At 61.2% G+C, this 14,630-nt stretch overlaps 2 protein-coding genes across 2 annotated transcripts; one reads left to right on the top strand and one right to left on the bottom strand.

Moving 5' to 3' along the window:
• Positions 1-935: 935 nt before the first annotated feature.
• Positions 936-5,011, bottom strand: ELF3 (E74 like ETS transcription factor 3). The gene is made up of 9 exons (XM_057404873.1): positions 4,868-5,011; positions 3,976-4,144; positions 3,117-3,338; positions 2,801-2,887; positions 2,594-2,713; positions 2,333-2,422; positions 1,701-1,817; positions 1,353-1,548; positions 936-1,241 (listed from the first exon to the last, which is right to left on the bottom strand). Exons 2-9 carry the CDS (start codon positions 4,136-4,138, stop codon positions 1,121-1,123), a joined length of 1,116 nt encoding a protein of 371 aa, XP_057260856.1. The 5' UTR covers positions 4,139-4,144; positions 4,868-5,011; the 3' UTR covers positions 936-1,120.
• Positions 5,012-11,260: 6,249 nt separating this feature from the next.
• Positions 11,261-13,804, top strand: LOC130596935 (glutathione S-transferase Mu 3-like). Its single transcript, XM_057405023.1, has 8 exons — positions 11,261-11,319; positions 11,977-12,052; positions 12,147-12,211; positions 12,288-12,369; positions 13,046-13,146; positions 13,248-13,343; positions 13,431-13,541; positions 13,642-13,804. The coding sequence occupies exons 1-8, from the start codon at positions 11,287-11,289 to the stop codon at positions 13,735-13,737; spliced, it is 660 nt and encodes a 219-aa protein (XP_057261006.1). The 5' UTR covers positions 11,261-11,286; the 3' UTR covers positions 13,738-13,804.
• The last annotated feature ends 826 nt before the right edge of the window (positions 13,805-14,630 follow it).

Here is a 14,630-nt window from a genome sequence, read left to right as displayed (position 1 = left end):
CCAGCTTTCCTGCAGTCCCTTTAGGCACTGGAGCTGCTCTCAGGTCTCCCCTTCAGGAGCCTTCTCATGCAATGGGACATTCCAGGTAACAGGAGCCCTGTCCTCACCCTGTCTTTGAGCAAAACAAAACCAAGAAAACAGAGAGGGAGGTACAAAAAACCCAACCAAAGAGCAGTTTATTCATTTTACCTTCCCATGTGCACAGGAGGAAACCACACGCACCTACGGAGTGCCTGCCTGGGCTGGCATCCCCCTGCTGCAGCCGGCACAGAGCCCGTCTGTGCCTCCGCGGCATCACTTCAGTCCAGCTGAGCATCACCACCTTGCACAATGCACACTCTCCATGGGGACATCTTAGTCATGAAAAAATACATCTGTACATTCATTCTGTGCTTTTTTTGGGGTTTTTTCTTTTTGTCTTACATAAATTAGAAGCTACTTTTTGGGGAAAAGGCCTGGTTCTAGATACAGGCAGCAGGGATGGAAGTGCAGAGTGGTCCTGCTGCCTGTCCCCCAAGTCCTCTCTGCCCTGAGGGCACGCCAGGGCCAGGTGAAGCTCCACAGTGTTCCCATCTTCTCTCAGCAGGTGCCACACCGAGAAGCTGCAGCACAGGGGGGCCTCACCCATCCCACATGGAGCGAACAGGATGGTGGGCACCATCGCCATGGAGCGAGCAGGGATGAGGGAGAGCCCTGGGGATGGGATGAGGTCTGTCTGATGGCAGGGGAGGTGGTGCTGCTCTGCCTGGGCAGGAGGTGGGTGACAGCAGGAGAGCTGCTGCAGTCTCGCTGCGGTGCCTGCTGCTTCTTGAACGTCTCCCGTTTGCATTTGTCCAGGCTTGGGAGCAGCCAAAGTCGCTGCGAGTCCGGTTTCGGAGGCGTGAATCCAGCGAGGGATGTAACTGCTTACAACAACCTGCCCCAGCCAGAGCATCAGCGCTGGGCACCCCAGTGCCGACAGTCACCAGCAGGCACAAGCCTGCGCACCAAGGGTCACAGTTTCACCCCCTGCATGGGGCAGCAGCTCCCAGCTACAGCTGCAGGCAAAGGCTCCTGCCAAGGAGCCCACCTTGGGGCTGGCCCTTGGGGCTTCTCAGCCCCCACAGCTCGTCCAGGACTCCTACAGCTCCTTGCTCCTGTTGAGCACCTCCTCCTCCTTCCAGCCGCTGGAGTTCTTCCCAAACTTGTACACCAGCCGTCGCCCATCCACCCTCTCCAGGATCTCCCGTTTGTAGTAATACCTGCGGGAGATGGAGCTGGAATCAGGGCTCTGGATGCAGCCTCATGTGCTCCCGGGGGGGGGGGTCCAGGCTGAGGCCAGGTTTCCCCCGGGGCCAGGGGCAGGCACTCACCGCATGGCTCTGCTCAGCTTCTCATAGGTCATGCTGCTGTTCTTCTTCTTCTGACCCCAGAGCTGAGCCACGGCTTCCGAGCGCAGGAACTTGAAGATGCCCTCCTGCCGGTCCTCCCACTTCATCAGCCCCTCATTCAGCTCCGGGTGGATCAGGATGTCCCGGATGAACTCCCACAGGTGGGTGCCTCTTGGGGCTGGAAGAGGAAGGCAAGGTGTAGAGGAGGGGAGATCCTGCGGGTCCCTGTACCTCGGAGCTCCTTAAACCCCCTGCCAAGAGCCAGGGGACATGGTTCTTCCTCCCACCTCCCCTCCATCACTGAGCCAAACTGGGGGGGGGTCCACCTACAGTGCTTGCTCTTTCTGCTCTCCAGGCAGTCCCTGCTCTCCTTGCTGAGCTTTCGGGGCCGTCCCCGTTTCCTCTTGCCGTGTTTGCTGTCCCCTTTCTTGCTCGCTGCAAAGCCATCTGTGCACACGGAGAAAGGGACACGTTAGCTCACACAGAGCCCTCTGGGCATGGAGACGTCCTCCTCAGGGGCACAAGCACAGGGGAGACATGAGGGGCTGCACACCCTGTTCAGGCCCACGAAACCATCCCCCGGAGAAGGTACCCCCATTCCCTCTACCCCCATCCCACCACGCTTAGGGCTGCACGCTGTCCATTCACCAGACCACCTCCGGTATTCCAGGTGTCACTGCCAGCTGGGATCAGCCATGAGCACAGCTTTCAGTGCCCAGGATCAAGAGGGGCAGCCTTCACTCACCACTTCCCCCAGCTCCCTGCTGCCCCGGATATCCCAGCTCTGCCCCAGAGCCTGCACCACCAGTGTTTGATGCAGAGAAACAGACCCAGGGCACACAGAAAACCAGCGCCAGCCCCTTCCCTGTGTGAGGAGGGGTTTTCAGGCATCGTCCCTACGACCACTGGCAGATGGGATGTACCCAGGGGGAAGAAGCCCTCCCTGCAGCTCGATAACTCACCATCAGGGAAGAGCTTTGCTTCTGCAGGGTCAAGATCAAGGTCACTTCCACCGGAGTCCTGGGAGTTGGGGCTGTGGGACATGACGGGTCCTGCCAGGCAAAGGAACAACAGCTCATGGCATCTGGAGGTGCTTCTCCCTCCCCAGCCCCTGCAGCCAGCCTGGTACAAGAGCCAAGCCTGCCTTTGGTGGCAGGGGCAGTTCTCCACTCATCTTCCAGCCCAGCACAAGCAAAGGGAACTCTTCACCGGGCACAACTCACCTGAGACATCGGAGCTGCCTGGGGACATGGCATCAGGCAAGCAGGTGAAGTCTGTGCATAGGAAAGGGTTTGTGGGCTTCATGTCCTCCAGGGAGTCCTTGGCACAGGGATTTCCCAGCTCTGGAAGGGGCGGAGAAGGGGTTTAGCCCTGCCTGCACCAGCATCCTGGTCCCTGGGGAAAAGGCTTGGTGGGGGCCCCTCTCTTACCCAGGTGGCTGCCGTCCAGGAAGGGCTCTTTGGAAGTCGCATCCTCTTTTTCCAGTAAGTCAATGATCCAGTTCAGCTCCTCGGAGGCTGCAGAGGTGGGGTCTGGGATTAGCGATGCCCATTGGGTACGGGGTGAGTGGTGCTTACTGGGAGCTAAGCCCAGCCCTGCCTGGGCTCTCATTTGTGCACCCGCGTCCCCCTGAGCAGCCTCCCCAAGGCAGCAGCGCCCAAGGGGGACAAGGTCCAGGGCTGGGGTTGGGGGGGGTCTCAGCCTCCTGCTTCTGGCTGGGTACGAAGGGGACGTTGGGGCACTCACTGATCTCATGCAGGCGGTCATAGAGCTCGTCCCCCAGGGGCCCGAAGATGAGGCGCATCTGGTCCCTGGTGCAGTGGCAGAGCGCGTGCCCGTCCATGTTGCAGCAGGAGAAGTCGATGGAGCTGGCATCGTACTTGTTCTTCTCCACGTGGTAGCTGATCCATTCCAGCACCTGCACCTTGGTCCAGAAGTACGGGAGCTCACTGAACCACTCCGGTTTGTCTGCAAAGGATGGAGAGCAGGGCTCAGGTGCCAGCGCTGTGTGCCCAGCACGGGCTGCAGATGGGCAACGGGTCCAATCCTGTGCTGATCACGCGGGGTCCGCAGGCCCTGTGCTTGGAGGGTTACGGGACTAACAGGCACTCAGCGCCTGGGTTACCTTGCTGTGCCCTGCTCCTGTCCTTGTGTTGCGGGACAACAGCCAGCTCCCCCCATCCCTGGTTTTGATGCCATTGATCCTATCAGGTCCTTGCTGGGATGCACCCTACTCAACTGGAGTGTTCCCCATGCCATCCCAGGGGCCAGCCCATGACGGTCCCACTGGAGGAGTAGGATCCCTGATACCAGGGCTGTACTTCCAAATGGATCTCCTGGTGAGCCCTGGCACCCTGTTCCCTGGGATGTGCTGGGGGATGAGGGCAATGATTCATTCACCTCCCATATGCACCCGATGTGCTCCAAGCACCTGCACCTTATGCCACCTAGGGTCTCCTACAGCAGCCTTTTAGCCCACACACCCCTGGGGAAACTGAGGGATGGTGGAAACGACCTGCAAGGACCTTCCAATGCTCATCCAAGGCTCACTGCAGCCTCGCATGCTGGCTCCCCTGTGCAACCACCACCACTTCCCGGGTCCTACCTGCGCCCTGTGCCAGGGGCTGGCTGGTGGGGAGGCTCAGCCCCAGGGTGCTGTCCTCCCCAAGGTGTCCCAGCATGTCCAAGGTTGGCTGCATCTCATCCGGCTGGTACATGGCGCTGATGTAGTTGGACAAGATGTTGCTGAGCTCACAAGATCCTGCCATCAGGCTCTGTACCGAGAGATGACAGTGAGCCCTGGGGAGGCAGCAGGACCCAAGGGACGGCGCTGGGTGAGTCCCGGCTCTCCCTCCCTCCCTCCCTCCACCCATCGTCATCTCTCAGGTCACTTCTGCAGAAGCACCCGCCCAGCACCTTGTGGCCAGGGTAGGGGCTGAGTCACCACCACCCCGGGGCCAGGAGCAAGGGAGGCTGAGCCAGAGCAAAGCAGGGACCCAGGACATGGGGTCACTGCAGCAGCAGAATGGCCCTGTCCCAGCCTGGCCACAGCAGCCCTGCAGCAGGCAACGTAAAGATTCCCGTAGGGAATGGTGCTGCGCAGCCCCTCCATGGGGATGGGTGCTGTGGGGAACGCAGCCGTTGAGAGCGCCCAGCACCCTGCAGGGACTCCCGTGCCGGCAGCTCCAGTCCTCAACAAGCAGCACATCCCAGTAACTCTGCAGCCAGAAGGGGACCGAGCCCCTGCCTAAACCCTCGTTGGAAGAGCCAAATCTTGCTGTTTGCTTGTCAAAACCGAGGGGCCGGGGGGCCCCCCTCCAGGTTGCCTTCTTGCTGGCCCCCCCAGAAGGGCTGGCAGCCGCGGTGGGACAACGAGCGTGCATTGAGATGACACCGAGCGCATCCCCCGGCGAGAACAAAGATGAGCAAGGAGGGGAAGCAAACCCCATCCCAGGCTGGGGGACATCGCCAGGCCCCGGACGAAAGCGCTTTGGTACCTTCCGCGACGGCAATCCCGGGAGCAGCAGCTAATCCAGAGAGCAGCGAGGGAGGAGAGCGCGCCCTGCCCGGCCGCTAGGCACTGCTCATGGGCCGGGGGAGGCTGGTGCCGATGGGCAAGCCCTGCCCTCATCTCCTCTTTTATAGCACGGGCGGCGTAAGGATCCGGCGGCCCGAGGGGAATTCCAGCCCGAAACGTTCGTGCTGCCGGATCCAGGTGATTTGCATAACACGAAGCGCCGGGTCCCAGCCCAGCGCTGCCTTGCCGGGAAATCTGGGCTGGCCGGGTTTAATCATTGCCAGAGCCGCGGCCCTGCCGCTGCCCCACGGTTTCACCCCCACGGGAGCTGCGGGCGCTTGGCTTCGCTGCTGTTTGTTTCCCTGCAGCGCCCGGGTTCCGTCGCTGCCAAGCAAAACACAGCCGGCGGGGCCGCAGCGAGCCCCCGGGGGCTGCGCTCCCCTCCCTGCGGCGCAAAGGCAGCAATGGTGCCCCTGGGTGCCCGCCGGCAGAGCGGGTGCTCCAGGGGGGCCTTGGCACAGTCATGTTCACCCCAAAAGGGAGGGCTCAGTGACCAAGGCAGGCGCATCCCGGGAGCGGGGCTCAGGTGGGGATGGGGCTGCACGGGAATGGAGCGGAGACCATGGGGCTGGGATAGCGCTGCTCCCTGCGTTAGGATGGGTCAGGTTTTGCCACTGCAGGGCTGTAACAGCCCGTTCCCTGCCGTTTCACAGCCACGGGCACTCACCACGGGCACAGGCCAAGGGGCAAGGCAGGGTTGCGGGATGCATTTGGGGAATTATCCTCTGGCGGCTCTTGCCCCTCTGAGTCTTGGGCAGGGGCTGCGTTCGTGCTGGTTTTAGCCCTGTGCTGGCAAAGAAGCCGGAGGCCAATCCAAGCCAGTAACTTGGCACCTGTTTCCCTGGTGCTGGTGCTTTGCCAAACCAGCTACATCCATGCCAAAACACGGGCTGGTGCAAACCGAGGGGAGCAGGGCAGACCCTGGCGTCACTCAGCCACCCATCCTCATCACTTAAGGGTCTTTTCCAACCTAGCTGATTCTACGATTCAAACCGGTGCCTGGAAGCAAACCATCTCGTGTTGACAAGGCACTGAGAGCCTGTCGCAAACATGCTCTACTTTGGCCCATGGGTCAGCCAGGGCAGGATGGTTCTGTGCCCTGTGTCACCCCGGCCTGCCGTGCGTGCCATGGCCCCGGGGCTGGCAGGGCCAGTGTACCAGCCAGGAGGCACCGGGTCATGCCAGCTCATCACCCGCCCCAGCTTCATTCCTCTGTGGCACAGTCACGAGTGCTGGGTGCTGCCAGGCCCTTTTGTTTCCTGGGCACAGCATCTCACAGCACCCAGGGACATCCCCATGCCCAGGAGCAGCCACTGCCATGGGGCAAGCCAAGACCACCAGGAGAAACACCAGCACCGGGCAGACACGGAGCCGGGAGCTGAGCCCAGGGTACCACTGAGCCTGAGGACCTGGCTGGGCTTCCAGTGCTTGGGATTAGAAACGTGCCCCTGGGGAAGCTTTTTCCATGCACTGTGTCTCTGGAGCAGAATGGGGCACCACAGGCCCAGGGGTGATGGGGAGGCTGTGTAGCATTGAGGAATCTCCTGCCCAAGCACCCATAACTCCCCTTGCACCCAGGGGGATCTGATCGGATGCCTGAAGGAGCTCTCTGGCATGGGCTGCATCAAGCATTCCCTTTCCCCCGTCTCCCTTCCCTGCAGGCCTGCAGGAGGCGCTGCAGTCAGCCCATGCACTTGGGCTATGCCAGCAGTGGGAGAGGTGCCCTCGGTGGGTGACACCTCCTAACTCCTTATGTGTGCCTGATGTGCTGGAAGCCCTCTGGGTCTTCCTGGGCCTCAGCCCATCCTCTTCCCCTTGTGCTTGGGAGCCAGGAGCTCAGTGGACCTGAGCAATCCTCCCCAGCACCCTGCTGACCTGGAGAAGCAGCCTCCCTGCCCATGTGCCTGATGGATGTGCCACAACCCAGGCCCAATAATGGGCCATGGGGAGAAGATCATGGTGGGGCAAGCTCCCTCAATATGCTGAGAGCAAAGGAGAGCAGAAGCCTCCCCTGGTGTGTCCCCAGAGCCGCAGGGCAGCAGCACCCTGGTGGATGGTGCCCATGGGATGCTCCGCTGCCATGGAGCACCCACAGCACTGAGGGGCCAAGGGCAACTCCTCCTTGAGCCTGAGGATGGGTGACAGGGGCTGCCATGGCCTTATTGCCAGAGCCAGTGCTCCCAAGGATGTGTCCCTGCTGTCCCCTTGCTGCTGGGCCAAGCTCCCAAGGCATCTTCAGGGATGGGGGGAACACGGCACCGGGCGCTGCCAGCCCAAGCCTGGCATCCTGCTGCAGCAAGAAAGAGGTGGTCATGAGTTTGGAGTGAGTTGGTGACACAAGGGCCGGCAAGGGAAGGTGCAGGTACGTTGGTGCAGGGGATGGCTGATTCACCAGGATGCTGCTCATGTCACCTACCCCGCCGGCAGGGATTTGGCCCATGACACCCGCACAGTTGTTGCCCCACAGAGCCTGTTTGCCCAGGCAGCACCGTGGTGTGGCTGCCGGCACACCGAGTGAGCCATGGCACAGGCTGAGGGTGCTGCAGGACCCTGTGCCAGCCCTCCAGAGAGACACTGTTAGGGCCAGGCCTGCAGCATCCTCAGGATGAGCACTACATGGTGGGTGTTGAGCCCAGGGCCTGGGCCCCAGCTTTCACCCTATGGAGGCAGCGCGGTGTGGGGTGCCCCATGTGGGGCTGAGGCTTGTGCCAGGAGGAACCGCGTCTGCGGTGGTCGATGCGGGCACAGCCCGTGCTGCTCTGTCCAACCAGCACAACCAGCGCTGGTTGTACGGCAAACAGAAAGGGGGGGGCGCTGGGGCTGTGGAGCAGGGGGTGCAGCTCAGCTCCCTGCAGCACCTAGGGCAGGTTGGGGGCCTCCTGTCTTGGGGGGGGCCAGCCCCGGTCCCTGCTGGGCTCCCAGCGCATCCCCCAGCCCGGGGTCCGGCCGCTGCGCTGAGCCCTGCGGTCCCGCGGTCGTCACTGCCACCTACCGGCTGCCCTCGGAACCGCAGGGACCGGCCCCCCGTGCCCCCCGGGGCCAGCCCGGCTGGGTCTGTGCCTCCCCCAGCTCAGCCCTCACGTACCCCTCAATGCAATCGCATCTGCCCCCACTGCCTGGAGTGGAGCCGCCGTGTGTGGAAGGATGCAGGTCACCCTCTCCCAACGCATCGGGTCACCCTCTCCCAACGCATCGGGTCACCCTCTCCCAACGCATCGGGTCACCCTCTCCCAACGCATGGGTCCACACGAGCCTTTTACCCAGGATGTGATCAGCAGTTCCCGGCCGTGCTCTTCCTCTCCTTCAAAGCCATCTTTGACATTTCATCTCAGAACGTTTTATTTGTGGAGGTAAAAAAAGCAAGGGACAAACACAGCCATTGAACAAACCTCCTGAGGCCGAAATAACTTTATTTACAGGAACATCGAGGTATAAGATGCATGTACACGCCTTGTCCTCTGACATACCCAGGCTGCTGGGCTGGGCTGCGTGACCCAGCAGAGACAAAAAACACACCTTCACAAGAGCTGGCCTCTAGAGAACAGCTCTGAACAAGAGAAGGCACCCGCTGTTTGCAAACATGGGCAATGACAAGGGGTGATGGAACTGGTGACACGATGCGGCCACTGCCTGAGCCCTCCCCAGGACTGGACTGGATGGTGCTGGGTGGTCCCAGGACATGCGGACCATGGCAGGTACCAGGGCAGAGCTGTTGCAAGTGAGGGAACTAACCTCTGGGGACCGAAGGAAGGTGCAGGGCTTGCTTTTTGGGGGGGCTCCCTCCCGTTTCCAGCTGGGGCACCAGGGGGGCCAGGGCTCCCCTTCCCTCTCCAGAACAGTGAATGGGGCTCAGGGAGGGTGTTGCAGAATGGAGCAAAGCTTCCAGCAAGCGGGAGCCCCCTGCTCTGCAGGGTTTATACCTGCACCAGCACAGGACAGGGGGAGGACTGGGACAGGGGCACTGGGGAGCAGGCACCGGTTCTGCAGCACCAAGGCAGCAGCTGAGGCCCCAGAGGAGCTGTGCTTAGGGAGGAACAGGGGAGGGGACAGGAACCCAGAGCCCAGCTCCTCACAGCTGGCCAGGCTGGGAGATGCAGCACCCGCGTGTCCTTCTGTGCCACAAGGGCTGCGAGGGCCAGGGACGGGGCAGTGCCCAGGCTTCCTGGGGGGCTCAGAGTGGTTTGGGGACCCTTGCGTGCAAAGCTCAGCTCTGGGCCAGCTCTGTGCCCGCAGCAGAGCCAGGAGCTGGCCCCCGTGTGCTGGAGTGGGGAGAGCCAGGGGACAAGAGTCAGGGGACAGGAGCGGCGTGCAGTGATTTGAGGAAGGGAAGGACCTCCCTGGACTGCGGGTATCAAACACCCTCAGCACAAACCAGGGCGCTTCAGGGTGAAGCAAAACAAGGTGCATGGTGCGAAGGCAGCTCCAGACTGCCTCTTTCCAAACCCCATTGTGCCAGGGGAGGAGGGTACAAGTCTGTGTCAGCTCCCCAGCACTGAGCAGGGGATAATCTGGGGGCTCCAGGGGTACCCTGATTTATGTTCAGTGTCTGGAATGGGAGCTAGGTTCAGCTCTGAGAGCAGGAGCAGGAATACCGGCTGAGCCGAGCTTTTCAGAGGTCCGAAGGGATAAGATGGACCAATTCCAGGCTGCCCATCAACTCAATAATAATGTCAGAAATGCCAAGCCTCTGTCCAAGCATCCCACCAGCAACGGGAGCAAAATCACAGCTGGGGGATCCCGGTGCAAAGGTGAAAGGTGGGAGCAGAGGGGAGAGCAGGATGCTGGTCCTGCTGCGCTGGCCAGGAGGAGGCAGAGCACAGTGCACAACGGGTGGCTCCGTGTCGTGGTTTAAGCCCAGGACACGCAGTCTCCTGCTCCCCCCCCCCCCCCGACCTTTCTTCCCCCCCCCAACTCGTGGAGGGATGGGAAGGAGAATGGAAGGAATGTAACTCCCACGGGCTGAGATAAGAGCAGCCCAGTAACTAAGGTATAACACAAGTCACTGCTGCTGCCACCAATGATAATAAGGGGAATAACACGGGAAGAGAATACAATACCACCCGCTGACTGATACCAATACCTAAAGAGACCCAGCGCAGAGCTGACTCTTCTGGGTAGCTCTCAGTTACATCCTGGCCATGACGTGCTGTGCTATGGAACACCTTTGGTCAGTTCGGCTCAGGTGTCCTGTCCCTGTTCCTCCCAGCTTCCCCTCCTCCCTGGCAAAGCATGAGGCTCACAAAGTCCTTGGTCAGACTAAACATTAGTGAGCAACAACTAAAACCATCATCGTTATCAGTGCTGGTCCCAGGCTGAAAGTCAAAAACACAGCGCTTCAGCTACTAAGAAGGAGAAAAATGACTGCTACTGCTGATCCCAGGACACTCGGCCTTGCAGGGAGCTGTGGGTGAGGATATGTGGTCCAAGGACGAATTCAAGTGTGAAAACTCTAACAAGAGAAGGCTAAAACTATCAGCACACGCTCCCCACAGCATCCCCGGAATGAAACGCAGTGCTAAGAGCAAACCAGCTTGCATCGTGGGGTAGCTAAACCAGATAAACACACAAGAAATGCATGGGAATTACCAACCCACAACGGTACTAAGGCATGCACACACACAGATGTAGGATCACAGCCACTCCTCCCATCAGAGAACACCAGCAAGCACCATTTGAAGGCGACAGAAGCCTTGAAGCCCCATAACATGCTGGTGGATAGAGCAATAAAGCGGGTGCTCAGCATCATCCGTGATTGTCCACTTAGTCAGGGGACCTGAGATGCGAAGGCAGAAAGCTGTTGGTGGGCATCACCTACGACCAGTGGACACCAGCACAGCCCCATCAGCGGGGCAATTCACCTAAACTTCCATGTGTGCAGTGCATCTTTGGGGAGGGTTACAGTTAGGGTTAAGGGTTAGGGTTAGCTATGGTTAGGGATAGAGCTAGGAGTTAGGGTAAGGGTTAGGGAGGCCTAAGGAGGGCCCCCCTACAGACCTGGGGAGTCAAGGGGGGGCTCAATACACACGTAGGAGGGTTAAGGAGGGACCCACAGCAGAATCGGGGGGTTAAGGGGTGGACCATGCCATTCCCATGCCTGAGGAACCCTAATGCAGACTGCGGGTTCCCCCCTAGGGCACGAGTGACCCCCGTGGAGTTTGGTGGGTGCCGCAGCCCCCACCCAGATAAGCAGCGGAGCGAGGGTGGGCCCCACTTTGGTCGTTGCCCCTTTAAGGCCACCCGGGGCTCAGCCCTCGCGGAAGGGGCGTGGCCAGGCTGGCGCGGGAAGGGGGCGTTTTCCCGCGGTGTGCGGGGGGGTCCGGGAGGAGCGAGCGCGCGGCCATGGCGGTGTTGGGGTACTGGGACATCCGCGGGGTGAGCGCCATGGGGGGGGGCTCTGGGGGTCCCCTGAGTCTTAAAGGGGGGTCCTCATGCACTTAGAGGGGGGCTTTGGGGGTTCCTCCTTGGGGGGGGGCCATGCTCTTGCAGTGGCACCCTGGGGGTCGTCGTGCACTTAATGGGGGGCTCTGGGGGTCCCTCTGCTATTAGAGGGGGGCTATGGTGGGACCTTTGCACTCGGCGTGGGGGGGGTGCAGGGGTCCCTTGAGTCTGACAGGGGGGGTCCCCATGCACTTGGAGGGGTCCTCTGGGGTTCCTTCTGCGCCCGGAGGGGATTGTGGGAGGCCCCCTGCTCTTGGAGGGGGTTTTTGGGGCCCCCCTGGTTTTGCGGGGGGGCTTCTGGGGTTCCCTTTGCTTGGGGGGGGTTCCCATGCACTTGGGGGGAGCTTTGGGGGTCACCCTGGTTTTGCCAGGGGGGCTCTGTGGTTCCCTCTGCTTGGGGGGGGATTCCCATGCACTTAGAGGGGGGGCTCTGTGGTCCCCATGGTCTTGCAGGATGGGCTCTGGGACTCCTTATGCACTTAGGAGGGGGCTCGTGGGGGGGTTGCAGCTCTCCCCAGTCCGTGCCTCAGTTTCCACATGTGGGGGTGTATGTGGGGGGGGTCTCACCGATCGCTGCCCCCCCCCCCCCAGCTGGCCCACGCCATCCGCCTGCTGCTGGAGTACACAGAGACCCCCTATGAGGACAAGCTCTACAGCTGCGGGGAAGGTAAGTGGGGGCCAGAGGGGGCACATGTCAACCTCAGGCCTTTGGGGGTACATGGGGCTACCCCACACCCCCAAACCCCTCCATGTCCTTCCAGCTCCTGACTATGACAAGAGCCAGTGGATCAATGAGAAGGAGAAACTGGGCCTGGACTTCCCCAATGTAGGTGGTGTTGCTGGGGGGGGGTGGTTGGGGGGTGTTTTGGGGGGTGTGGCCTCATGTCCCAGTGGCCCCCCAGCTCCCCTACTTCATCGATGGGAAAGTGAAGCTGACGCAAAGCAACGCCATCCTGCGCTACATCGCCCGCAAGCACAAGATGTGTGAGTGCAGGGATGGGGTGGGATTGGCTTGGACTTGGGTTGGGTTGGGTTGGGCTTGGGTTGGGATTGATTTAGAGAGGGGTTGGGCTTGGACTTGGGCTTGGGTTGGGTTGGGATTGATTTGGAGAGGGGTTGGACTTGGCCTTGGGCTTGGGTTGGGTTGGGATTGATTTGGAGAGGGGTTGGACTTGGCCTTGGGCTTGGGTTGGGTTGGGATTGATTTGGAGAGGGGTTGGACTTGGCCTTGGGCTTGGGTTGGGATTGATTTGGAGAGGGGTTGGACTTGGCCTTGGGCTTGGGTTGGGATTGATTTGGAGAGGGGTTGGGCTTGGCCTTGGACTTCAGCTGGGTTGGGCTTGAGTTGGGTTGGGTTTGACTTAGAGGGGGGTTGGGCTTGGGTTTGGGCTTGGATTGGGTTGGGTTGGATTTGGGTTGAGCTTGGATTGGGATTGACTTGGAGAGGGGTTGGGCTTGGCCTTGGATTTAGGTTGGGTTGGGTTTGGAGTGGGATTGGGCTTGGGTTGAGTTAGGCTTGAAGTGGGGTTGGGTTTGGGTTGGGATTGACTTGGAGAGGGGTTGGGCTTGGAGTGGGATTGACTTGGGTTGCGGTTGGCCTTGGCCTTGGAGTTGGGTTTGGGTTGGGGGCCCCCGTGCAGCACTCATGTCCCCCCCATAGGCGGTGAGACGGATGAGGAGATCCTGCGCGTGGACATGCTGGAGAACCAGGTCATGGATTTCCGCATGAGCCTGGTCATGGTCTGCTACAACCCCGACTTCGTGAGTGCCCCCATGGCGCTGGGTGCCCCACGGCGGCGTCCCCGTGCGGGGCAGGGGCTCTCGGTCCCCTGGGGGCTCCTCTCCACCGCTGTGTCCTGCAGGAGAAGCTCAAGCCGGGTTACCTGGAGCAGCTCCCGGGGAAGCTGAAGCTCTTCTCCACCTTCCTGGGGGACAGGAAGTGGTTTGCAGGCGAGAAGGTACAGCCGGGACCCCGGGGGGTGGCCGTGGGTGCTGGGGGGGGTCTGTCCCCACGCTGGCCCTCACCACAACCCCGTTGTCCCCAGCTCACCTTCGTGGACTTCCTCATGTTCGATGTGCTGGACCAGAACCGCATCTTCGAGCCCAAGTGCCTGGAGCCCTTCAAGAACCTCAAGGACTTCATGGACCGCTTTGGGGTGAGCAGGGACACCCCGGGCATCACCTTTGGACACCCATGGGTTGGGGGTGCCCCACTGGGACATGGTCCTCATGCTGCCTTTGCCCCCCCCTCCATAGGCCCTGGAGAAGGTGGCTGCCTACATGAAGTCCAGCCGCTTCCTGAAGATGCCCATCAACAACAAGATGGCCAAGTGGGGCAACAAGAAGGAGTAGAGGCTCGGTGTGGGGCTAGGAGGGGGGGTGCTCACCTGACCCCTCCCAGCACCCTCATTGGGGGGGGCGGGGGAGTGGGCAGTGCTGATTTGAGGTCCTCCAACACAATAAAGTGCTTTAGTTGTGGCACCCTGAGCCCTCCAAGTGCTGTGGTGTCAGGGTGGGGGGCGCCGGGCTTGTCCCCCCAGCATGGGGGTGAGTGGGGACATCCCTGCCCCATGGCCATTGTCACCCCCTTTGGCATGGGTTGGTCTGGGGGGGCAGAAGCTCAGCCCCGTGGGGTTCCTCATGCACATAGGGGGGGCTCTCTGGGGGTCCTTATGCCCTTAGAGGGGGGGCTCTGGGGTTCCTTCTGCTCCTGGAGGGGGGGCTGTGGGTGTCCCCGTTGTCTTGTAGGGGGCTATAAGGGTTCCCATGCCCCCACTTCGGGCATTGTTTGGTGGGTGCTGCCCATGATGGGGACCCAGAGGTGTCCCTTGGGTGCTGCTGTGCCTCCCCCCACCCCCCCGCATGGTGCACACCCCACTGCCATCACCCTCTTTATTTCCCATACCAAGCACTTTACACTGTGGGGTGCCCCCCCCCCTCCACTTCCCTTGGGGGGGTCCCCAAGAACCCAGTGGCACAGTGCGGGGGTCCCAGCAGCTTTGTGTCATTAGGGGGGGACCTATCCCCCAAAGAGTGGATGTCAGATTGGGAGGGACACCCCTGGGGGGGGTTGGGGTGCCCCCCTCCAGCCCCCCCAATCCTGCAGTGCCTGTGGGGCTCCATCCTGAGGGTGCTCGGGATCCATGGGGGGTCAGTCTGTGGGGCCCATCTGCAGGGAAGGGGAAGGGGTCGGTCTATGCTGGGGGCAATGGGGGAGGGTGCAGGGGGTTATGGGGGATGCAGGG

Source organism: Pezoporus wallicus, unplaced genomic scaffold (assembly GCF_028554395.1).
Source record: "Pezoporus wallicus isolate ANWC-B61680 ecotype Strahan unplaced genomic scaffold, APGP_CSIRO_Pwel_v1 contig_5863, whole genome shotgun sequence".
Lineage (NCBI taxonomy): Eukaryota > Metazoa > Chordata > Aves > Psittaciformes > Psittacidae > Pezoporus > Pezoporus wallicus.
This window is presented reverse-complemented; position numbering and strand designations above follow the sequence as displayed.